Source organism: Neodiprion fabricii, chromosome 3, assembly GCF_021155785.1.
Source record: "Neodiprion fabricii isolate iyNeoFabr1 chromosome 3, iyNeoFabr1.1, whole genome shotgun sequence".
NCBI lineage: Eukaryota > Metazoa > Arthropoda > Insecta > Hymenoptera > Diprionidae > Neodiprion > Neodiprion fabricii.
This window is the reverse complement of record NC_060241.1, coordinates 32,661,379-32,686,503: the sequence shown is the minus strand read 5'-3', so window position 1 is coordinate 32,686,503 and position 25,125 is coordinate 32,661,379. Positions and strand designations below refer to the sequence as shown.

Here is a 25,125-nt window from a genome sequence, read left to right as displayed (position 1 = left end):
TATTTTTATTTATGTATATATATATATCTTGTCGTTTGTGTTAATTTTCACACGAGCTGTTTGAAAACGAAAATGGCGCAATTCAATCTCAGTACCCATATTGATAAACAGATACAATATTTTTTCACGCGCCATTTTAGCTTTGGACAGCTCATTTATTACAGTGGTACATCATAAGAGACATGAGAGATACTAGCTCGGGGATAGATTTTAAGTTACATAGGTATTATTGAATGTTCTAACAGCCAACAAATTTTGGAAACGTTGCGATCTTTTCGGCATTCTTCAGCCGACATCTTCCCCTAACTTTTTTCTCACAAACATCTTTGTGCATACGAAGTTTCTATTTCTAGTTAACTGTGTAATAAGATTGGTATGGTTTTTTTCTACACACTTGTCTGTGTATAACAGGCAAATAACCGCATTTATGGGTATGCGATCAAATGTCAGATAGGATGACGGAAGGCAAAGGTTGTTTCTCGCAAATCGCGGTACATTAATGCTGTTTGCACAAGTTTTTTTTTTGCGAATTATGTTCATATCAAGATTTCACAGAATTTTAAGATTTGTTCATAAAATGAAACTCCGTTATACTAAAGATGTTCGTAAAAATGTTATTCCGGCACTGTTGCAGTAGCGAATTTTCGTCTACTTCAAGTGGTTGGCACTGAAAAGAAAGAAAATACGTTATTCAAGGTGTAGTGTGATACCTCTTTTTCGTATAAGCCAGCGTCGTGACACTCACCATTTAGGACCTTCTTCAGGATCTAAGCAGGCAAGGCTCTCAGCGTCGAAAAGTTTTCCATCGCCGCAAGTAATCAGACGAGGATGGCCCTCGACGCAGGTTATAAGTCGGCCACAGTCTCCGGGTACAGCGAATCTGTTCAAAGTGATCAATTGGTAACTATCTCATTGAGAATCTGAACAAAAACGTAATCGCCGCAAATCTAATGCAAAAATTTTATCGTAGATACAGATTGGCGAACCAGGGTGAAACGCTCAGGTAGAAATTCGTTCACCTTTGTCCAAAAGAGCCGATGAGAGGTAATGAAATTGCGCAAATCAATTCAACAACGAAGAAAAATGTATCACGATCATGAGCGATCGATAAAAATCCAAGGATAGCTCTCGACGAGAGGATAAACCGTTGATATTTGGAATAATAAAACGGAAAGTATTCTCGTTCCCAATCATCCGACTAAACCTTGAAAATTCTGACAATGAGCCAAGATTATTGTCTTCAACAGTGGAATCAACGAACCTCGGGAAGGGCCAGAATTTAGCAGCAGCGGTACGGGCAGGAATTTTCTGTGGGCATTTGAAGCCAACGATGGCTTCAGGGTTGCAGTAGGGCAGAAGTTGGTCAGGCCAAACGCAGGCGTGGCTCTTGGGGTCGTAGGCCAAGCCGGGGTCGCATTGCGAAGACAGGGGAGTGCCGTGGGTGCACTTGATGTAGGTGGTGCTGCAGGAGTCGCTGTCTGGGTAGAGGCCAAACTGGTGTTCGCATCCCGGGGAGCTGATCGGAGTCACTGCCGGTGTTAAAAGGGTAAAGTTTGCCTGTCAGCCATCGCGAAGTGTTACGTCAACGTGGCACAAGAAGTGTGTCGTCGCGATTGCTAATTGACCATAGACATCTACTTGGTGACCTTTTAGAAACGAGCGGATCGAAGCGCCTGAATTTTTCTCTACTTTCGGTTTACTTTTTTTTTCATGTATTTATTTTCTTTTTGCTCATATTTTAACGGACATTCATTGGTGTGTGAGAATTTTTTTTCGCGATAGATTCGAGCCGTGCTTTGCCTGGTAATGGCTTGCGATGTAGTCAGCTTTCCCTCTGTTCTCCTCCAGTGAGATTTACAATTTAGTTTCCATGGATAAAGAAAAGGCAAGAGAAAAGTAAACGAAATCCACGACATCTCAAGGATATTGATATACTTTAGTATTACATGTACGAACTGGTCCGAACTATAAACTCCGACAAATATTTGCTACTAATTACCGGTGAAAGTTGATCATGTAAACAGTTTCGTACACGCTGCAACAAACCCGAAACTCCGTTGCGGTATACTTACGTGTGGTTTAACAAGGCTTGCTTCTTGGGTTAAAAAGTGAATTCATTCTACGGGTATAATTGGCCAGTATTATACCTTGTACTTGCTCTGTCGAATTTTACCAACGCATCGTGTACCCGGTAAGCACGTTCAGAACAGTTGTTATACCACTGACGTAAGCAGGAAAATAAAGAAAAAGGTGAAACAAAAATGTATAACATTAAAATTTCATCAAGTAGACGGTGAACGAGCAATTATAATCGTAATTATAGACTGTCGTTGTCCCGGAGAAAACATTCAGACCACATTAAATCCAATACGCCACTTGAGACATCCCAAGGCCTTTACGAAATTTGAGTAATGAAAAGAAGCGATGCTTCGGTTAATGGAAAACTAGGCCAATTCAGTAATCTGATGAATTCAAATTTTCTACACACGGAGGCGATGGTCCAACTCTCTTCCGTCGTCGATTGATTTCGTATTATTGCCAATAAGAAATATATCAACGTCGACAGCAATGTGGCGAACTTACGGTCAGCCTTGCGTTCTCCGCAATGAACGGCCCAGTGGTAGTTGCAGTGGTTGTGCACGGCTCCATGACCGTCGAAGAGAAGTCCGTTTTCGCAATGTTCCAGGGACAGCGTTCCATTTACGCAGAGGAAGAACGCACCGCAATCCTCGGGGTGTGCGTACGCCTGGACACCATGCTGTTCTGGGCAAGGAGGAGCGCCCGACAGCGCTGCCCCCATGGCTGAAAAAAGTGATTTTCCATTTTAACGTCAATGAGTAAAGCTTAAAGCGAACTTTGATCACGGTTCATATTTGTTACTCAGTTTCGATACGTGTGCCACAATTAATTAGCTTTTGTTAAGACAAACTAACGTTAGGTATGAACGTTGGAGTGATCGAGAAACTTGACTGGATGATTTCTTTAGTTCTGCAGCCTTGAGTGAGCTTCCGTGAAACATTCCTTTTGATAGAAGAATACTAAAAATTGTTAACAGACGAAGGTCGCAAGTGTGTAACGGTGTATAGAATCGACCAGATTGATAATGCGCATACGATTATAGTTTGAATTTTTTTGCACGTGTAATTGCCGCACGTTGGTGGTTATCCTTCGATGCCGGAGCCGAGGCAGATCGAGCTTTCATTATCGATTAGCGTTCGTTTGAAAAGTTTTAGTGGGTCACGTTAATATTAATTTATATTACGAGTTAACGAAGGAAGTCGTGTACGAGGCTCGCGTGGAGTTGTGGCGAGAAGTGACGTCGAGGATTCAGGAACGGCATTAGAGACGATTTGAATATCGAATAAGGAACTACGGCTGACATTATATCATAAGTCGGGCATTATGGCCATATGGTAAAGCGGCGGTGAAAGCTAGTGTAGGCCTAAGCATTCCTGCAGCCTCGTTTCGTGTCGCAAGTCGACGTTGAAGCGCTCTGCGTCAGAAGCAACTCGGGCCCGGGATTATCGTGTAGAAATAAGCGCCTTGCGGGGTGCACTTGAAGGTAAAGGAGAAGGCGGTATAATCTAAGAAGAGGCGAGGAATTGCGGGACGCGCGAAGCTCAGGAGCGTATCGATTAGTGGAGATGATGCACTTTGAGGTTTCGTTTGATGATATTTTATACTCACCGGCAGAGATGAGGCCCGTTAGGGCCAATAAGGTCACTCCTATACGACAGCTCATGTCTGGTCTCAGTACCAACTGACTACTGAACTTAGATTCCCGCTCATTGGCAAGTTGTCTTGGCCTCGGGCCCCGAGGGGCCCCTTCACTCCGTCCGTTCGTTCGTTCGTTCGTTCGTTCATATCCCGCGTTACTCGACCTCCCCCTTCGCCGACGGTCACTTCTGGACGATATTGTCTCGAGGATTGCATTCGATATCTCTCTCGCTCGGGACACTTTTTTCAAATTTTTTTAAAACTCTTTTTATTAAACCTCTTCGATTCGGTGTCGTTTTCGTTCATTTTTTACCCCTCTTTCACTGGTTCGTTTTACAGGCGGACTGGGCTCGTTTTCTCGATGATACGCTGGCGGTTAACCCGGAACGTTTGACCGAAATTCGGTGCCCATTTATCGAAGCGGATAAAACGCTGACGCGCAACTGACATAGATCGAATGTAGATTATTCACTTTTTTCAAAGTGATCGAGTAGCTGGTTAAGACTGCCTCAAACGATTCGGTGAAACGAAAATTTTTCTTTTTTGTACGAAATACATGCTGTGTCATTCAATTTAAGCCTTGTATCCGCCTACGTTACTTTTTATCTCAAACTCTAGATTTGTTTTCAGATAATTGAGAATAAATCTTACTTCTATTGAATCTAATTGTTTTCACGATCGAATAGCTTTGTGACTTGAAAATCTTAGTCCATATCATATCGCTTTCCAATGTCCTACAATTCGCCGAAGGAATAAGCATTTTTCGTTCGCGAATCAATCCCAGTCTTAAACAAAATAATGCTTGTGCTTCAAAATTTGCATTCATCGAAATATTCGGTGAAAACATTTCTTTAAAAATGATACCTCTTTGAGATTGAAAAGAAGGAAGGCATAGATTTCAACATCTTACCAATACTGGCCGGTCTTTTTGAAAATCAACTTTTTAGATTGTAATTGAAATTATATTAAAGTCTCGAGCCGAAATAACGTACAATCTTTCTTTCATGTCTGGTCAATATCACCGAACAATATGGCGACATTCAAGTTTGCGCATCTACTCCACTCATAGAATACAATTCGTTCAAAATTGTACTTCATTAAACTTAAGCACATACTCCAAAATCGTAACACAGGTTTAACGGGGTAATAAATAAGTAGAGTAATTTTGCAAAACGGTTGAATAATGGAAACTTGTTTAGAAATGAAGAAAATAATTCCAACGATAGGTAATCACTGATAATTGCGCGGATAGTCAGCTCGGTGAGCGATAAATTTTATTTATTTTTTTTATACATCTTAGCTTTACCGGAATAATTATCGAGGCTGTATAGGAAAGCGCGCGGACCCCACCCTTGCGAAAAAAGGCGATACAATTTTTGAATGACCTCCCGGTGTCTGTTAGCCATTCATCCATAAGGCCACCGTCCGCCCCGGGGCTTCGGAGACACAAAGTCTCGCGCAAGAGTGAGGCCCATGTATTGATGCGGATAAGGCCCCGCAGGCCTGGCTGGTCCTCTTATGCAACGTTACAGTGTCGAGACTACACGGGGGAACGAGATCGCGGTCCACGATACATGAACGCGTGAATATCGACGGTGAAAGCCGTTAATATCTGCCATTATGATGTTACGCGCGATCTCTACCTTGTATGCGGCGTTCGATACGATGTAATACAAATCAAAGGCGGTTACGGGTAGCCACGCTTTTTTTCCGCGTAACCTGCGCGACCTTTTTTCACTCGTTATTTTATTCTTACAGTAACCCGCATCGCTACGCGTGGCGATTCATACGTCCAGATAATACGTGTAATGTACACTAGATCCAACGATGCGAAGAGAAAGGTTTGGGTTGTGAACAATGAAACAGCTTCGATCTTATTTTATAAGAATAATAATAATAAGTGATTTATTTTATTCTTAAAAGTAGAAGTAAATTGTTACATGCGTATTTGAATTTGCAACGTAACCGATCAGTTCTTTTTCTTGTAATAGTCCTCACTGCAACAGAAACACAGAAGGAACACAAACATCATTAGAATCGTTTAGCAATAAAATTAACAACTGGCTATTACACTGTTATTATCGATTATTGATATTTTATACTCGATTCCGCCTTTTACGGCAGACTTAAATGTGCCTGTAGAAATATGCTTTCTAATTAATCACTTCTGCTAAACCTCCGCGGGTCAATTTTCGTCGCATAAGCAAAGCTATGACCACCGGCGGTTTACCTCGCCGTAATCGATATTTCTTTCGGTACTTGAAGTAGTAAGAGCGTAATAATAATAATGAAAACGGCTAGGCTATGACTTGCGAAACGGACTCACCATCCCGGTACGTTTTCCGGTTCCATGCACTGAAAGCTGTCCTCGTTGTAAACGGTGCCTTCATCGCACTGTCCCTTTTGGGGCTTGATGCCGTTCCTGCAAATATAGAACTTTGCGCAATCCGCGGAGTGAGGATACAACGGATGAGGAAGAGCCCGTCCCTGGGGTCCGGAAACGTCGACGTTCGGACAGACAAATCCGTCGTCGAGGATTTCACGTTTAGGAGCATCACACTCCCTGGTCGAATCAGCGGGCCAGACGCAAGCAGATACCGATTCGTCGTAGATGAGACCAGCAGGGCACGGCATCGCGGAAGCCACGCCGTCCTTGCAGCTTACGAACTGGTCACAGGCGGTCGGATCTTCGTGCCGGAAGTAGCCGTTGGCACGCGGGCAGCCCTTCGAAGGCTGGGGCTCCTCTGAATATGGAAAAGGATCGAGAGGTAAGCGAGTAACTCGACTACGTTCATCGAACTTGAGGTATGGGACGGTTTACTTGATAGAAATTGACGGAGCGGATCACCGTTGGCGTAGTGATAGAAAGGAAAAACGTGATCTCTTGAAGCTGGACGCACTAATCAAGTGGACATCGAGAGATTTCACAGCCAGGGTCGAGACGAAGGGGAAGTCGAGCGAGATAGAAACGGAGAAGGAAATACTCACGCAGGAGGGTGCGGTCGCCGCACGGAACGTTGGAAGGTATGTCGCAGAACTCTTTGTTGGGATTGTCGTCCTTGAATACGAGTCCATCGCTGCAGAGTCTCTCCTCTGCTCTTCCGTTCTCGCAGGCGTAGTACAGGTCGCACTGCTCCGGGTCAGGGTAGAACCCCTTAGAGGTCGGACATTGGAACTGACCAGCTGCTCGTTCGAGGCAGAAGATCATCCCTACGACGAGGCAGCAGAACGTCCAAGGTTTAGAAGGTGTCATCTTGAGGTCGTGGTTCGAGTTGTCTGCTCTTCAAAACGCGACTGTTGCCTTCGCGTCAAGCTTAATCCTGATTCCCTCGGCTGCACTCACCATTTCGTTTCCCAACCCCTCTCCACCTCACTCTCTTCTGAAAACCCCTCTCTTCCGGCACTGTCTTTCGCTCTCTTTCTCTTTCTCTTTCTCTCTCTCCCTCACTCTTGGTCAATATTTTTCCAACCCGTACGCTTTCCGACTGCTCTGTTCTCGCCGTTGCGCCTCTTATACGCATCAGCCGCGCGTTGGTTCACCATATGTGTATCAAAGACACGTTATGTGTCTACGTATACACACCGCGCCCATGTATCAATCGAAAGTTGGCGACGTTCTTGAGTCCTACGATCGAAGGGCCGGAATCAAATTTCGTTTGAAATCAGGTTTTACTGTATTATAGAACTGTTCCGATTACTCTGAAGAGATATTTTCTTCGCTCGTGCCACTATATTCTCAGTTGCAAGACTTCGGCTAGCGAAATTCAATTGCGTGCTTTTGTATGATTTCGAGTCTTACGATTAGCTATTTTCGCTACATCATATTACGGGTACTTTGAATTATTACGTGATACCTCATGCTGATTTTTACAAATGGAATGCATCAGAAACAGTTTGATTATTATACGTTCAAAGATGCCGTATTGTTGAAGGGTTTGTTAAGATTTTGAAAAAGTAGTTGGAGATTTCGCCGCTAGGTGGGTTATAAGCGTACTTCGCTCTCGGAGTAAAAGTACCTTGCCCGCGAGTTCTAGTACATGTTAAGTGTACACGTAAGTCTTGATTGCTGATCATTAACGATTATCGTCGGCCCATGTGTCTAAACAACTTACGTCACTTTTATGTAAATGCTAGAAGTTTTGATTCGTGTTAAAGATAGGAAAAATTGAATAAAATTATCTGTTTTCTCTCCAGGGAACGAAAATCGTAAACACTTCTAATGTGCAATGAATAAGACATCTTGAGCAGTGCGAATGAAAGGTATGAAAAACATTTTTTTCGCTTAGAGATATGAAAATATTCAATTACCAATGTAATATTAATAATTGATAATTGCAAGTGGTGTCAAACGTTTTGCTCGACAACGAGTCAACTTTCTAACAACAAGCGTGCGCGTTGAACTTCGCCCACACCTTGCGATGAAATTCTGAAGGTTATCATGTCTGCCAAAATCGCTTATTTGCAATGTTTGATTGTGCTTTTTTTCACTTAGCCTTAAGACTGACCATAATGGACACCGGTAAACGGGATTTCGGTCTGGCTGCGATGCGCTATAAGGCGAGCGATTTTCCGCACGGGAATTAAAATCGCCGAAGAGTCGGATATCGGCGTGCGCGGTCACGCTTTGTAAAACCCGTTGCTTCGATTCTCCGGAATGGTGAATTCGTTGACGAGCAAAAGAACCGACCCGACGCGTGACTCGTTTGCTCAAATATTTTTGCACACACGTATATGTGTTCACCCCTACGGGTGTCGGTGCTGCTCGACACCCGACAATAGACACGCCTTTATCGGTCCCCTCGTCAGAGTTTAACGCCGCGCCGCAGAAGAATTAATTCTCAAATCTGGCTCACCTTGGTTCTGATAAATAAAATTAAAAATCTTTATTCGCGGTATTCCGAATGCCATGCATATACTATACCCACATTATGCACACACGTTTCGCCACTCAGAGAACTAGAATTATACACTATTCTCAAATGTATGGGCGTATCCCTGACACTACGCTGATCAATTTCTAACGTTCAAATTACGCAGGTGTCGCAATTTCTCGGATTGGTGTAATCATGCTGTTCGACAGCCAATCTTCTCTCCGTAGACTGAAATGAAAGCTACGATTTTAACTGAAATTCGTTAGTATTTGAATGTAGCAATTCGTAACTGGGATCAGAGGAATGGGATTGGAACGAACAGTCTAAATTTCTCTTACCAATTTATTTCTACGTGTATTTAGATACCTGTTCGATTTTTCTCGATCTTAAATCGTGTAAAATTTACTAATCGCAAATAATCTGCAAACTGGGCGTGTATATTTACGAATGCAAGACGCGTCCTTAACGAGCTTCGGTATTCAAACGCGCCGCGCGATCATGTGAAAAAGAGAGAAAGGAGGAAAAAAAAAAAAAAAAAAAATTAGAGCCAATAGTGAAAATCTGTCATTTCGTCTCAATTTCTAAACTTCGATTTGCATGGCACGTCAAACTTGATGCATGCGGCATACCCTGTACAAGTACTTGGATGGCGGATTATGCAACCTGTAATCTGATCTTGCGTACCTCTCTTTGTAAAATAATCTCCTCTGATTTGCGATCTACATGTCATCAGCTATATATCAGAGTTGAAACAGCAGGCGATTTTATTACTCACTTTCGCATAGCCAACCCATAACATTTATACAGCGAAAGCTGCCCGCGGATTAATGAATCAAAAATCATTACCCTTTCTCATCAGCTTCTCACTTTAATCTCGCAGCAGCTGCGGGGAATTGAATTGTTGACAATGCATCTTCCTAACACCGTTATTAATCACAGTAATTTACTATGATTGAAGAGAAAGTTTTCTGCGAAATTTCTTATCATCTCGGTCACTCTTCTGCATATTACACTCCAGCTATGCGACGTGAAATTCCTGCTGTAGTTTGATCAGTCTGTATTGAACGTGAAACACGAATCGTACGTTGAAATGAAATGTTTCAGGCTGTAGGAGTTGTTTGAAAATTCCACACTGTCTAGTCGGGTCACTTTCACCCTTGAGGTATAGTTGATCCTGACACAGAAACAAGTCGCAAACCAGACCGAGCAGAGATAAATATTCTCCCCCAGAGAACAGAGCCTCGACATATTTGTGAATTTTAGAATGAAACTGTAATGATTCTTACAGGCTATTGACTTATAGCACAATCGAATAAGTCTATTTGTGATTAAACGTTTTAAAATTGGACAAACGATGATATGTCGTCTTGTTATAGAACGTACCGTTTGCCGTACTCGGTACAATTTCGATTTTCAAACTCCTCATTCCAGATCAGTACATCTTTCGGACCATTTTTATCTTCTCTTTGCCAGAGTAAATCAATTTCAGAGCATGTTTCTCACTCGCTACTTTTCCCTATACTTCCTCGACGTAATATCAAACCTTTGTTCAGAACTATACTGTGTCTACTGGTTTCAGTGAGGCACTGTTTTGGGCCAGACGCTGTGTTGTTTACCCAATATCGGCCGATTGGCGTTTCCATGGAAAGCAAACGCAGGTCAACGCCAAGAGAGTCCGAACTAGATACGCGACACCCGTTCCATGCGAATCGAAGAAATTCAAGTGTGGGGGCATCGCAACTGTTAATCCTTAAGTTAACGATAAAGCTCGGAACCAATATCGCCGCAAAGGCAAACTTTTCGTCCTCACGGCGATCGGGTGGATCGCGTGAAACTGGCATGATACACAGTGGGAATCGAAACATGTCCAATGGCTCACTTTTAGTCGATCGAGCAGAGGTGCTGGACTAAATCGAACCAACTTATCCCCGATTAACAGATTACTGATACTCTGCAGACGGTTTCCGTTGTTTGTATACGTCTCTGTTTCCAAAACTACCATCTATGAACGTTGCTTCTTAAATCAGAGGTCGAGTCGTGGAACTGCAGTGATAACGGTGAGCAGAAAGCAAGTCAATTCAAGGATTTAACAGGTCAAAGGAATAACAGACAATTAACGAACAGCATTCATTTTATATTTATTTAAATGGTGATGTTTTGCAGTTGGCAAAAAGTGGGCACCATACATCTGATATGATCCTAACTTGACTCTCCTCCGAAAATGCAATTGCAGGCTAATTGGTGTAGCTGTAAGTTGTTCCGAGATTTACCGGTTCATTTATATATTTTGCATTTTAATTTTGTAAGGATTATAAATGTTGAGGCAAAATCGAGTTTTTACTCGAGTCGTTTTTTTACGTGGAACGTATAAAGTATGGTGAAACACAAATGGCAACTCGTGAATATATTAGAACGTTTCAACATTACGGATAGGTAGTTTTATAAGACATTCAAGAAGATCGAAATACGACCCGTTAGAGAAGGCGTCGTGCGTTTCAAATACAAAAAGTGTTTTGACTTCGAAGGTCTCGTTGTTAATGGCATGGTTTCAAAGTGATTCCGTATTGTTTTGAATGACTTCGGTGTGATATCGTAGCGGGTTTAACATGACTTCGGATAATTTGACATGATTTTCAATGATCTCGTTATGATTTCGAAGAGATTTCCATACGATGACGAGTGATTTCCATAACGATATCAGCTGACTTGAAACTATTTCAATTGATTTCAAGAGTGAATAACTCTTTGACGGAAAACACGTCGCTTTAATTACATTTATCAATTAGCATTCGTATCCTCTGGTGTGTTGTCATGTTTAAAGAATCATGGGTGGTGCAAGGACGAGACAATTGGCATTTGCTCAAGATCAATTGCGCTGGTTCAGTGCAAACCGTGGCGGAAACCAGTTTGTCACGGTGCGCGTCGTCTGTGAAAAAAACGAGGAAAGGAAGATAGAACCGGACCCCTCGGATTTCTTACGAATCCAGTGAAAGCTATCGCTGATTCGCCTCGCTGCGCATTCATAGCGACCAACGACACTCTCGCTAGTTTATTACTGCGATGAAATTTGTTTCGAATATACGCTCCTGGTTCGGAAAAAAATTTCGTTTGCTTGTACACCCGGTTCTACATTATAACGTATACCGAAAGAAAACTAAGAAGTAAAACAATTTCACGATTGAAATACCGTCAGGCATTTCCACGCGCTGAATTCCTCGCACTAATTATTTATGTGAATTTCAACAGTTGTTTCTTTATCAGTTGGGTGTGGAATTCGCGGAGTCGATGCCATTAAGTACGGGTATAATCGATCAGAAACCCAAACTTCCGCATAGTTTTTTCTAAGTCTTTACAATTATAAGAACATCGTCATAGTTCTGAATTTAATTTCATAGTTGAATGCACGATTCGCGTATAAGAGAGCGAGAGATGTTGGCTATAATCTTATCTAGATGTCGGTTTCACACGAATGAATCCTTCACCGACGATGGATTACTTTAACGCAATAATGAGATTTCATTTGAGAGAAAATACCGTTTATTAGAAAACATTTACAAAGATTGTATTCATATCTAAATCGTTTTCTAATCGTATAAAATAAGTTGAGACGTGTAGAACGAAGTCGTTTTGGAGGTCCCGATGCGGGACAGGAAACGTTCACAGATTTCTTCACGGCTTAGCGGCATCTTCCTTGTACCAGTCCTCACTGCAATAGTTTTTAGAATTGAGTAAATAATAGTTTAACATCGTCTTTCGTACAATTCATTCTCATTTCAAACCATTTTCTATTGTCTCGGACGTATTGTATAAATTTTAGATTATTTTTCACAACGCCTGAACCAAGTTCACTGAAAACGTTGCGTCATTTGTATTGAAAGTATTCATCGGCTAGTTTGTAACGAATGAACGATGTCAAAAATTTAGATGTACTCAACTAACTGCAAAGGAGCTGAGCATTAAAAACAGTTTGCGATACGGTCTGTCGAGTTACATGAAACATTAAGGGTGCTGTTGAATATCACTGTTATTCAGAGTTCGAATTTGATTATAGATAGAGGAATGGAATAAATTGGAGCGAATGAATTTTGTTTCTCGCCATAGTTGTGCAGCGAATGTAAGGATCGGAAAAGTGTTATAAAATTTATTTATATTCGCTGAAAGTTGATGACGTAGGATGGTCAGTGAGTTTATGAAAGTATGGAATCAAAATTGACCCTTCTGTAACGTCTTTTTGACTACGAGAAAGTCAAACGCGTGTATCGAGCTGCCTGTGACATCGTAAGCCACTAAATATAAAAATTATGTGTTAATGAGCAATGGCGACACGTGAAGTAAAATTTTATCGATCACTGTAGAGACGATTCTTCGACGATCCGATAATTTAAGTCTCGAGCTATCAAATCCCGGCCAAATTTTGATAAATTTTGTTTACGAATTAGACGGTTCCGAAAGCGGGTAGTCTTATAGGCTTGAAATTCTCCGAACCTAAAAAACGAAACCGCATAGAAAAATGTGAGAAATTCTGATCAGACTTTCTTTCACGCTTGGCCGGTTGTTGTTGTTGTAGAATAAAACAAAAAAAATAATAAATAAAGCAAAATGAAATAAATAAAAACAAAAGTCATTTAACAGAGCAGAGAAGAAAGTTATGAAATCCAGGAAACGATCAATTCCGACGCCGCGCGTGACGTGGGAAGTGAATCGAAATTTCGATAAGTCAGCATCTGCGGTCACGAGTGAAAATTGTCAATTCGAGTTACATGTACGAGCAGTGTTCACGTACCATCCGGGAACATTCTTAGGATCGTCACATTTCTGGAGAACGTCGTTGTAGACCGTTCCTTCGCTGCATCCCTGTTCACGGGGTGTCACGCCGCTCAAACATATGTAAAACTTCTGGCAATCCTCCGGATGGGCGTATTTCGGATGATCGACGGGCATGTCGCGGTTGTCGTGTTGCACTTCCTTCGGGCATTCGAATCCGTCGGCCAGCTTGTTGCCCACCTTGCCGCAACCCTGTACGACGGCAATTGAAAGATGGAGAAATTTGGACACCGACTTACAAAGCTCCGTCGCATTTACGCGAAGCGAATCTTACCTGGCGACCCGCGCTGTCGGGCCAAACGCAGGTTCCGGTGTACTCGTCAAAGTGGAGTCCCGTCGTGCATGGGATCTTTATTGACTCTCCGTCGATGCAGTTGTAGAATACATCGCAGACAGACGGGTCGGGATGAGCGAAGAAGCCGTTTCGCCTTGGGCAATTCTTCGATGGTTGAGGAGGCTCTGATCGAAAAAGAGGAGAGGATAAATTATATCATCACCGGCTGAAGGCATAGCCGCCTGATCATGTTGCGTAACGATCTTTCTTGTACGTTCGATCCTGTACCGGCTTCTGCATGTCGCCGGTTACACTAATGAACCTCCCCGACCGTGCAATCAAGTGTTGAGCAAAGAGCGAGCCAACTTTCTTTTCTTGGAAAATAGTTGAGATTTTTTAACCGAGTTTTAAAACCCAAATCGAGCCCACTTCGCGATGTTAATTTCCTACAGCAACATTTCTGTCGGGCCTTACACTACACTGTTACCTAGATTTTACCCCGTATGAACTGTTTAAATGTTCTCCCATCTTAGACGCTAATTTGACGTTCGGCAAGAAACGCGGCGAATCGCGGTAGGAAAGTATAATTTGATGTATTTGCAAATTTTCAAACTCACGCAATTCCAGGCGGTCGCCGCATTCAACGTTGAAGATGTGATCACACTTATTTATCTTGCGGTTGAACGGATCGAAGACCAGACCGTCTGGGCACAGCATCTGAGTGGCGACTCCGTCGATGCATTTGTAGTACATGTCGCATTGCACAGGATCTTCGAACTCTCCGTTGTCCTTTGGACACTTGAACGCCCCGGCTGAAAAGCAACGCGAATGTCAGTATCAGATGTATGGCTGATCCGTCGATTCGATGTTTTAATTGGTCGGGAAAGTTGCGCTCCGAGAGTACCTAATTAGTGACAAATTCTGTATTGGTGATCGTTATCTTTGTCCCTGGATCGTTTGTAATATGTTTCGCTGCACAATTGATAGCGGCAGCTATTTCCAAGCCTCTTGTGTAACTTTAGGGAGACAGCGCTATCATTTACATTTTAGAAAGTGCTGCAAAGCTATAGTCCGAGTGTTTACCATGATGGTGAACTGGCCGACACATGCCGATACGTTTGATACGTGCTCAGTATACTCTATCGATTATCGATGCATTCGCGGAAGTACGAGATTATACATCGATCCGGCATGGTTCGAAAAATGAAAAGTGTCTATCGGTTTATATATCTTTTCTTTTCATTTTAGCATTAGAAGGGAGAAGATATTCGATCGATTCAGTCAGCCGTTAACGTAGAAAGTTACCAATTTAAATTTCATACAGTTGCATTTCACTCGTAATATTTACATGTCACGCTATTCGTCATTTATTTTTACCACAGAGAAACGGTCTGTCCGCAATAATGTTCCTGGTGTCAAAAGATCGGACGTTGAAATGAGAAAATGAGCAATAGTCGTTAAAAATTATCTTCAATTAAGGACGTTCGGGCATTGTGATGATTTACTACAATGAATCAAATGCCCTTTGTTTCTCTGATAGGAGTGAAAAATTATCCTACAGCTACCATATGTTCGAACGAACGTAAAGGAGAGTCGCAGAAATTTGCATAAAAAGACTATGCATACTTGGACCCCTTGAGGAGAAAAGTGGAGATGAGCGACATTGGCGGAGGTATAAAGTACTTACATGCAACGGCCGCAATAGCCAGCACCACCACAAGACACACTCTAGTCATGTTAATCGTTTGTCTTGTCTATCGAACGGGTAACTATCTAATGATTATTATTGATGTAAAGATAATTTTTGGGCGCTCTTTGGAAAGGCGTCTCGACGCGAAAGACTGCAGTCAAGGCGTCTCTCCACTGGGTATACTTTGTCAATCCCCACTATTGGAGAACGATTCCCCACTATATCGTCCCTTCAAAGACACCGTGAAGAGCGATGATCACGTGATCAGAAATCCCTCTCACCCCTGCATCGAGCCGCGCTTTTTCTCTATCTCTCTCTCTCTCTGTCTCTGTCTCTCTTAGCTTCTTTCTTCGAACATTACGCTCCGAGACTTCGTGGAGAAAATCTTAAAGGTCACGCCTTGTCAGAATCCAGTGTGGCCAATCCTGCGGATATTCATGATCGGTAAGAATTAACAGCAGCGTCAGCGAAGAATCGCCGAAAAAATCGCCCGATTCGGTTCAGCTATTTCGCCGAACTCTTCTGCGGATGGCATGCAATTGGTCCAATCATTCCTGAAAGTTTCCCATAATTGTGCATCGATGCTACGATCGCATTAGCTAACGGTCTCTTTTGATCCCTGAACAAAATGGTGCCGCTTTTTCGCGTCGTGAAGCGCCATATGTTTCAACCGTTCAAGGTAATTGGTTCAACCATTATCCACAAATTCATTTCCCTTGTGTATGCAATGCCACTTTCAAACTACCGGTACGTATGCTTTTTGCCGACAAAAACCTTCACCGGTAGTTGGGTAGAACATCGTTCAAGCAAGACTGATTGTCTAACAATACAAAATACCGAGTTCTCAGGACTTTTGAGAAAAATACTCATTAGTGAGATATCTCGTTACGTACGAATGTTCGCCTGCAGTTATAAGACGAAAATAAAAGTCAGCCAGTTGAACAGGTAATTATTTTTACCTGCCCTCACGTTGCACGCATCTTCTGAACTTGTAACTTACCTTGAAAATCCTCTTTGTCGAGGCCTAACGAACAGTCGATCGGTAAGAAATGAAGTTGATTCATCTTGCCGGATAGCTGTTGGTCTTCTTGCGATTTAAGCAATCATTGCTGATTATTGACGGTGTCAACAGATGTTCAGATGTCGTGAAAGCTGCTACAGCCTTTTACTGCAGTCGCTACAGTTTCATCGCGACATTACCGTGCCACTGTGTATAATACGCCAGTCGATTTGTAGCCGACAGATATGCGGTGTCATTTTTCTCGATACCTGCAGCCTAGCATCGTTTTGGGAATCAAATATATTTCACCAGCCTGGTTGAAGGAGTCAAACGTTCAGGTTTGATACAAATATACGTGCGGTGAGAAATTTCTTCGAACTACGGACAAACTTCTCTCTTAAAATTATTCGAATGGAAGAAACTTACTTTTCAGTCAATGCTCTGACACACTTTCATTTTTCAATAATGGTATACTTTGCCAAAATGCTCATCATTCAAATGCGTACCACCTCGCGCGATTGATGAGATAATTAGACGTATGTTTACGTATAAAGCTTTTATTTTCACCCTCCGTCCAAGCTCTTCGTAGAAGATTCTAGTCAAATTCACTTCAGGATGCTTGACTTTTTTCTTTTTTTTTTTTACGTCACCGTTATTCGACGAGTTACGCAACGGTTGAATGAATAGGCGATCTATAGAAATGGTGAGTTTAGCGTGACATTTGCCGAGGTGCTAGATATTAGCATTTCAGGGTGATTAGCCTTTTTGCTTCTGTGTAAGCATTCGGTGCATATGATAAACGTGTTTCTACGTTGGTGTATCACGTTGTGGGTACCTCACCGTGCCTCGTACGTAAGTATTATACTATGATATATAAGAAATGGATGCGGTTTATACACCTTCGTGATTTTGGCTAACCAGATTCCAACCACTGGTTGAAATTCGATACTTTCACATTTTCTTGCCAATTCCTACAAACTTCGCGAGATTTTATTTACGGGGCATCACTTGGCCAGTTCTTGTCCACTGTCGATGTACTTGACACTTGTTCGAAAAATTTGCGAACTATAATGAGCCGCGTTCATCAAAATTACCGATCTTGCCACTCTGCAGGATCGGACGCTGATTACAGATTAGGTACACGAATTTCAATCGAGAACCTCCGAACAATGTAGGGCAAATTACATGAACAGGTTGTGCGTGTGTGTTTTTTTACGATGAAATGTGGTCAGGTCTGCACGTATTATGCGCACATATTGTCAATGAAACTGAATTCAATTCAGTAGACCCGAGGCGAAAGTCTGATTCGGTGACACGGTGACGTCGATGGATGTTTACGGACGAGACCAAAAATTTTCCATTCGTTAATTTCCTCCGAAAAGCTTTGAAAAATTTACTCTACATTGTCACGTTATTTTTTTTTTTAGGAGGTTTTCATTGCTCCGAAATAATTTCAGGCGTATCGTTGGTATCCGGGTGGAAACGTTAAAACAAGCTTTGCGGGTATTCATAGGATCGACAGCCGCAGGGCCAGCAACTCGCCGCGACAATATGCCTGTATTATGCATGAAATACCATAAAATGTAAATCGACACGAGTGCTTTATTTGTAGACAGGTATAGAGAAACAGGTCTTAGTGAAACTGAAACTTTAGCCAAATCGCTTCGGGCTCCATTAGCTTTGGAATTGTCACCAAGGAGATACGCGAGCGAATGATTAATTTAATCGTTTGTGGAAAATATTAAATAACTTGACGTTTAGCCTTGACAAAAGCGTAAAACAGGTTGGAAAGTACTGACTAGTTCTACCTAGTTATACCAGCCACGGCAAGAAGATGTGAGAGAATTTTTTAGTTAGAACATTAACTGGGTCAATCTCGAAATAAAAAAATTATACTTTACAAATAATAATTAAAACTATTACAGGTTTTATTCTTAAAGTATATTAGAGTTATTCTTGACTTTTCTGCGGCCTTTTTCTACGACTAGATCCTCCAGATGGCTTAGGCTTCGGAGGCGGGTTCTCCAGGGCATCTAATTCTTCGTCCGTCAACTGACCCTTGTACCAGTCTTTGCTGAAAGTTGAACGTTTGTTTTTAACTTTTTCTCAGACATGGATTCGTGTAAATACAAATACCCTAGTGTCGATTAACGTCCCCCAAAAGGTGTTAATAACGTAAAAATACCAACCATTCGGGAATTTTTCTAGCCCAGTCGCATTTCCCAGTCCTTTCATCGAAGGCCTGACCCAATTTACAACCACTGCGCCTGGGGGTAACTCCGTTGACGCAGACGTAGAAGAACTGGCAGTCCTCAACGTCCGGATACCTGGGATGCGTCGCCGCGACGGAATCGTCGACAGCGGGACAAGTGAAGTTGAACAGCTCCTTGGAGCCGCATCCTTTCTTCTGAGCTTCGTCTGGCCAATTACAAATTCCCGTCTTCTCCGAGAAGACTAAACCGCCTGGACAGGTTAGCATGTTGAACTGCCCGTCGACGCAGTAGTAAAATTTGTCGCAGACTCCGGCTTCCTTGTGCGCAAAGTAGCCGTGCAAGCGTGGACAGTTCACCGTAGGCATGGGAGGTTCTGTAATGGATATTGAAGCTCAGATTTCATCCGACATTTGTGTGACACGTGAGATTATGCTCAACATCAGATCAAGAAATTCAAATGTCGATACAAGGTTTGGGTATGTAATGAACAGCTTTCGTGGTGGGTTCAACAAAACAAATCATTCGGACGAAATTGTGTGAATCTTCTACGACACGTTGTCATTGCTTGAGATCTCGTGATGATTTCTATTTACTTCCAAGAAGAAAGTTTTCTTCAGTCTATCGCCAAATATTGAATCGTTTGTTTTTAACGAGCGGAGGCAAATTATGGAATACTTTGAGAGAAATTTACTTTGGCAACACGGTAACATTGCACTCTTCAACAGACTGAAGATCGAATGAGAGAAATCGATAATTTCCCGAAATCGAAATTACGTGTACTTACGGAGTTTTGGTTTCGTTGAGCAATCGATGCCGAAGGGAAGATCGCACTTTTCTTGCTGAGGACTGAAGTCGTTGAAGACAAGTCCATCCGGGCACAGTTTAGGATGAGCTTTATTGTCCTGGCAGTCGTAGTACTTGTCGCATTGTTCCGGATCTGGAAAGTATCCGTTAGGTTCCGGGCACTTGAACTGCTTGATGGCACTCGGTGATTCTTCGTACTCCTCTTCGTCGTATTCTTCTTCTTCCTTCTTCTGGGGTTTGCTGTCCGTTGGTTCCCTGGATCTCGAAGCTATACCAACTCTTCTGCGGGCCTGTTCAGCAGCCTGTTCCTTTCTGGAAAGCTGCGCGGTCGCCACACCTGAAGAAACATGAGCATATAGTACGCATTTGTGTGGATTGGGATAAACGTACGCATTTTGAGCGAATCGGAACGTTTGCAATAACTACTAAATATCTTGGTGAATACGCCAAGCTCTTCGTGAAGGTAAGTGGAGCAAGGTCAACTCTTACGGTATTAGATCCCAACGGTCATTTTCGTAGAAACACCTATTCGCACCGCACCCACGTACGGACCAAAAAATAAACTAGCGCATGTACAACATGTGCGCAATTCTACGCGTAGGTGTTCATACGTGTATGGATTTTTTACCTATCGCCACGCCTAGACGCGGAAGAACGGGCAGCCGTGAGATAAAGAAAGACCGGAATGCATACGGGTTAGAGAGGACAAACGGAGTTATTTTCAAGGCAGCCAATTCGTCCGTGAACGGTCAGCAATGGCGTTTGGTCGTTGCACGAAGGCATAGAGAGACGAGTGCAGGTATACCGGGCGACCTCGTGCGAAAAGAAAGCGAGAAAGTACGCTCGACTCGGTTGGATCGGTTTGAACTTAAATGTCATCGAAGTATCTTAGTTCGATTCGAGTCAACCAGTTTTCATTCCGCTTCGCTGTACGTAATGCAGTTTCCTTAAATAGCCAAATATCACGGTATAAACTCTTGCGTTTCGCATAAGCGATTAACCCCGTGAGGAATATCCGGCTTACACAATTTCAATGCGCGGTATCGAGGCAGAGATTTGGCTAATCAATTGTCATACCTACTTGAAAAGAAAGTGTCGGAGAAACGAGTGGGGATGAAAGAGAAATATCACCGAGTGGTCAGATCGATTGTTTCAGAACCGATTTCCGCACCGGTAACACAGGTAGCATATAGGTGGGACGCACGTATACGTGCAACATGGTAACGGCCGGATAACACCGATTAAACAGTCTAACCCGCGTAAAGAAAGTCAAGTTTCATCCGGTCTTCGTATACACTCGTTAACGCAACCCTCCCCTTATGCCTGAGCTCTCGAGTCTTGACTTACCGACGCAAACCAGGAGACAAAGGAACCAGAAGTTCATCCTGGTGCCGGTGGTAAAGGATCGCGAACGGCGAACACGTCAGACTGCTGTAGCCAGTGCGTGTGGAAAGTATTGGCTGATCGCGTCCGGATGGATGGATCACTATTGGGCTACTGCGGGGTCTGATCGAGGCATCGGGGCCTTATATGCCTCCCCACTTCGCCCGGGCAAGTTGCAACATTCTTCGTCGAGAATAGGGCTTCTGCTCGGTACCACGGCGTATGTATGGCTGATCATCGCTGACGGATACCGTGTGCAGAGGATCGAACAAAGAAGACAGGCAGCCCCGTATAATGTGAATGTCCCGACACTGCGTGACATGTCGCCGTTGGGATGGAAGCCCAGGGATTTGCAGCCCGGACGAACGCCGACGACAATCACGATTCGCAATCGGAGAGGTCCGGCTGTTGAGTGTATTTACGATTCCGGGGGATTTCATTTGGCTACGGTAGGTCAACCGGTTCAAGGCCGACACCAACGTGCGCAGATTTGACTTGTTCTCTAAATATCGCATGCACGACGTTCATTTGCATTCTCTACAATGAGATTTGGCAAGGGATTACTGAAACTTCTGCTGACCTGTTTCAAGAAGCTATGTAATACGGATAATTCGGTTCTTTTTTATGAACTGCTTAGAAGCGGATTAATTGAAGAGATTCTCAGAGATTTTACAATGCTGTATAAGCTGGTTTGTATAACTGATGTTCTCTTCGGTTCGGGTGCTTAGTTGTCCCATAACTTTGACCATGAGACGAGAGTTCTCCTTCATTCGATTCACGTCTCCTCCTGCAGTTCTTACCTTTCGGTTGTTTGGTATTCATCCATCGGCTGAGTGTTCGAACAGGATCCTTAAAAATTCGCAAATAAGAACTCTCGCGGTCTCGCAAACCACTCAAATATTTTCTCATGCAAAATGTTCTGAGCTCGTCTTCAACGAAAACGAGAATCGAAAGGCATGTTGGATGGTATTCACGTGCAGTGCGTGGCTGACCTGAGGCACGACGTTTATCTCGAGGGTTCATTAAACCCAAAATTGAAACGCAGTTGTTCATTCCTTGATGGATGATCGAAGTCCTTCAAGGTGAATCTTGCAGCTTATCGTGTAAGCACGCTGCGCGATGATCATGTGGACAAAGGAACCCATAGATGCAGTTGACTTTATCCTGCAAGTTATCGGTGGCTGTGCTGGGACAAAGAAGACGCAGATCAGCTCTGAGAGAGATTATATTTTGCTATGATTATCAGGCATGAAGAGAAGTCAGCAGCTGTTGCAGTATAGCACCAATTTTTGTACTGGAATCATTCAGACGAGTCTGAAACTTAACGCGCGATCTACAGATAAAATGGAACGGTAAGAAGTATGATATTTTCTTTTCTGATAACAAAAGGCACAGTGGAGCACATCGTGACAACAAAGATTTTGAATTGCTATTACGGAAAAAAATCTACGGCCAGATATACCGATTGGTATACTGTAAACAAAAAAGAATTAGTGATGCCCACGAGAAATGGTATGCCGTGAAGAATGATGAGGAAATACAATTTCGAACGCTCGACTGGAAGTGATGCTTGACTTCGAATTGGCAAAAATATTGCGTCCTGATTTCTAAAAAATTACCGTGTTAACATCAAAAGTCTACAAACCGATATGAATGAATTTCCTCCATCAGTAATTAATTAGCTCTGCGGGTTTCCAATTTCAGCTCAAATATTCATGGTTTTATATGATCATCGAGTTCTTGCGGACTGTAGTCGGATTTTCGTTACCTTCGGTAATTTTTCACCTCGCGTTGGCATTGTATGTTCTATGCGAATTACCAGCTTGTTTCATTCAATGAAGTTTCGCGAAATTGATGGAATAAAAAATCGGTCACCAACCTACACGTATCTCAAGGCACGACAAAGCGAGAGTCTTTGAGGAAACAGAACGAGTGACAAGATCGTCGTTGGTAAATACACTGCTTTTAACAGTATTTTCTTAATAGAAGTATGACCTTGATGAAATCGAAATGGGTTGAGATTGTGGTCCAGTTATGTCTACCAAATAAGGTATATGAAGGTTATAGTCAAACGAATCGAGTCTCTGACTGAAATAATTCATAGTATCCGTACATGCGGAACTCTCCACATATTTCACACGATCGCAGTATGTACGTGGATTTTTGAGAATAACTGAGTGCATGAATCGTGAAGCGTTCATGTGTGATTCTTTGAGTGTACCTAGAAAATGTGTGTGTTTTTTTTTTTTTTGTCACAACCAATATTTTTTTTATCACGAGTCAATTTTGAGTTCATGTAGACAATTCACATATTTTGCACATGAGAATAAAAATATTTTAGTACTTTTCACGTAAAACTTTGCTACCGCAACCGGAAGGTTTTATTACAATTGTCGAATCAAATCTACGTGGTTGTAGTTATCAATCTTCTCAACCACTGATCCCACGATTTCCTGGTTGTGGTTTTTGAAATTGTAAGGGACAATTTCCTCTTTTTTTCCCTAGATTTGTCGCTTTTTTCAATTTTCTGGTGAAGAAACTGGACAGCAAATCAATGCGAATTATGGCGTGTGGATTTAATTATCTCTTATCTATTCACAAAAAAATTAAAAATCATTTCCTTTTAAAAATACGCCCCCCTTGACGCGCGATGATTCCCAGTTGACGCTGTGCACGATTTGACTCTTCCCGTTAATCCTGCAACACCAACCCACGAACATTTTACTTTGTACACAGTATCTATCGTTTGACGAAAAGAAAGCAATACGTTGAATACTTTTCGTTTAAAACAAAAAGATGGACGTAATTTTTTTGCAGTGTTGGCGACGCATTATGACCTATAATTTCGTAATCGGCCATTGCCACATACCACTATTGCCCCACGTAATTGTTAAGTTAGAATCCAATGTTTAACGCGATCTCAACTTGAGAATGTTTAAAAAAATTAAGAAGTGTACTCAACAACTCTACAGTTTGGACGAGCACTACTTGAAACCATATGTAATAACAGAGAGGTATGGTAAGGCGAGGGGGTGAATGACCGCTACAGATCAGCTAGCGATTAGTAAATGGACAGAATGTATTATAATACTACGTTGTGTCAGTGAATGAATCCAAGTACCTACGCTAATCTCACGCATACTACGGCGAGTGGTCAACAAGACAATACAGTCTAAAGTTCCCAAAATTCCCGCGAGAGCAAGCGAGAGGAGAATACGGAGAAGAATCCAAAACCAGATCAGTATTAGTCGAAACTCAGCAGAGACAACACGTAAATCTTGTTGATAGTAGCTCGTAATTTGTGCGAAAGTGATACAGTGATCTGTGTGATCATGGGGCTATCAATTCGACGAATCGAGGCTCATAACGATCGATTTGATTATTAAATGACGTTGGATCGTGTTTCTAATGCACTTCCGATCGAGTAATTAGATGCGAGAGCATAACTGGGTAGAGCCGGTTGGGGATTCTCGCGCTGGCATTCCTGGGGCCTCATGGTTGAGGTTTTGACATGGGGTGGTCGACACGTTGGGAAACCAACATGGATATTGCGGTCCACTGATCAAGAATACTTGAAAATAAATAACAAATAACATAAAATTGTTGTAGTCGGGTGAGATGGTACCTGTACACGTCATCCTGGGGCCTACTCCGTTTCTGCTCGCGAAGAGACCCGTGTTGAACGAATAACCGTTAGAAAGTTACCCAAGTTGACACAAGCTTTGAATAACTACTGATTGAATGAATGTAAAGCCTGTCCAACAAACCCTGAAGTCCGGTTTAATATCTGGTGGCTATATTATTAATTGTTAAATCGACCCCGAACCCACTATTATTGTTTTGAGTCTATCGAGAAGGGTGACTGTGGGACCTATAGCTAGCACAAAAGGAAATTCGGGTACTTCTAGTACCCGGCTGTGAGGTCTGCAATAACAACCAGATGCTTAATTTTTTTTTCGCTTCGTCAAACGATAGCTACATGCCTGTGAAGTGAAATGTTCTTGGATTTTTGTTGCAGGATTAAACGGAAGACTCAAATGGTGCACAGCGTCAATTGGGGATAATCGTGCGTAGGTTGGGAGAGGGTGTATTTTTGAGAAGAACTGATTTTTATTTATTTTTTTGTGACTCGATAAGAAATTAATAAATTCACATTCCGAATCCGCATTGATTCGTTGTATAGGTTCTTCACCAGAAAATTACAAAAAAACAACAAATTTAACGGACAAAAGGGAATCCCCCCCGTAAGATGTCGATTTGCTAAAAAAGCGTCTACAAGTCAGTTTGATATTCAAAGTTTTGGCATCCCAAGACACGCATTTTTATAGAAATTTATTTCGGATTCATTG

The 25,125-nt window shown here is 42.4% G+C and overlaps 4 protein-coding genes across 4 annotated transcripts; all 4 read right to left on the bottom strand.

Annotated features, from left to right (window-relative positions):
• Positions 1 to 4: 4 nt before the first annotated feature.
• On the bottom strand, positions 5 to 3,845 carry LOC124177308 (protein obstructor-E). Its single transcript, XM_046559503.1, has 5 exons — positions 3,688 to 3,845; positions 2,584 to 2,802; positions 1,262 to 1,529; positions 746 to 880; positions 5 to 667 (listed from the first exon to the last, which is right to left on the bottom strand). Exons 1-5 carry the CDS (start codon positions 3,740 to 3,742, stop codon positions 649 to 651), a joined length of 696 nt encoding a protein of 231 aa, XP_046415459.1. The 5' UTR covers positions 3,743 to 3,845; the 3' UTR covers positions 5 to 648.
• A 1,744-nt stretch (positions 3,846 to 5,589) lies between these two features.
• On the bottom strand, positions 5,590 to 7,051 carry LOC124177306 (protein obstructor-E-like). Its single transcript, XM_046559501.1, has 3 exons — positions 6,706 to 7,051; positions 6,044 to 6,461; positions 5,590 to 5,714 (listed from the first exon to the last, which is right to left on the bottom strand). Exons 1-3 carry the CDS (start codon positions 6,968 to 6,970, stop codon positions 5,687 to 5,689), a joined length of 711 nt encoding a protein of 236 aa, XP_046415457.1. The 5' UTR covers positions 6,971 to 7,051; the 3' UTR covers positions 5,590 to 5,686.
• A 5,056-nt stretch (positions 7,052 to 12,107) lies between these two features.
• On the bottom strand, positions 12,108 to 15,542 carry LOC124177307 (protein obstructor-E-like). The gene is made up of 5 exons (XM_046559502.1): positions 15,374 to 15,542; positions 14,304 to 14,498; positions 13,687 to 13,871; positions 13,372 to 13,604; positions 12,108 to 12,294 (listed from the first exon to the last, which is right to left on the bottom strand). The coding sequence occupies exons 1-5, from the start codon at positions 15,420 to 15,422 to the stop codon at positions 12,258 to 12,260; spliced, it is 699 nt and encodes a 232-aa protein (XP_046415458.1). The 5' UTR covers positions 15,423 to 15,542; the 3' UTR covers positions 12,108 to 12,257.
• Positions 15,543 to 17,960: 2,418 nt separating this feature from the next.
• Positions 17,961 to 20,899, bottom strand: LOC124177304 (protein obstructor-E). The gene is made up of 4 exons (XM_046559499.1): positions 20,741 to 20,899; positions 19,374 to 19,730; positions 18,566 to 18,962; positions 17,961 to 18,450 (listed from the first exon to the last, which is right to left on the bottom strand). Exons 1-4 carry the CDS (start codon positions 20,775 to 20,777, stop codon positions 18,327 to 18,329), a joined length of 915 nt encoding a protein of 304 aa, XP_046415455.1. The 5' UTR covers positions 20,778 to 20,899; the 3' UTR covers positions 17,961 to 18,326.
• Positions 20,900 to 25,125: the final 4,226 nt, after the last annotated feature.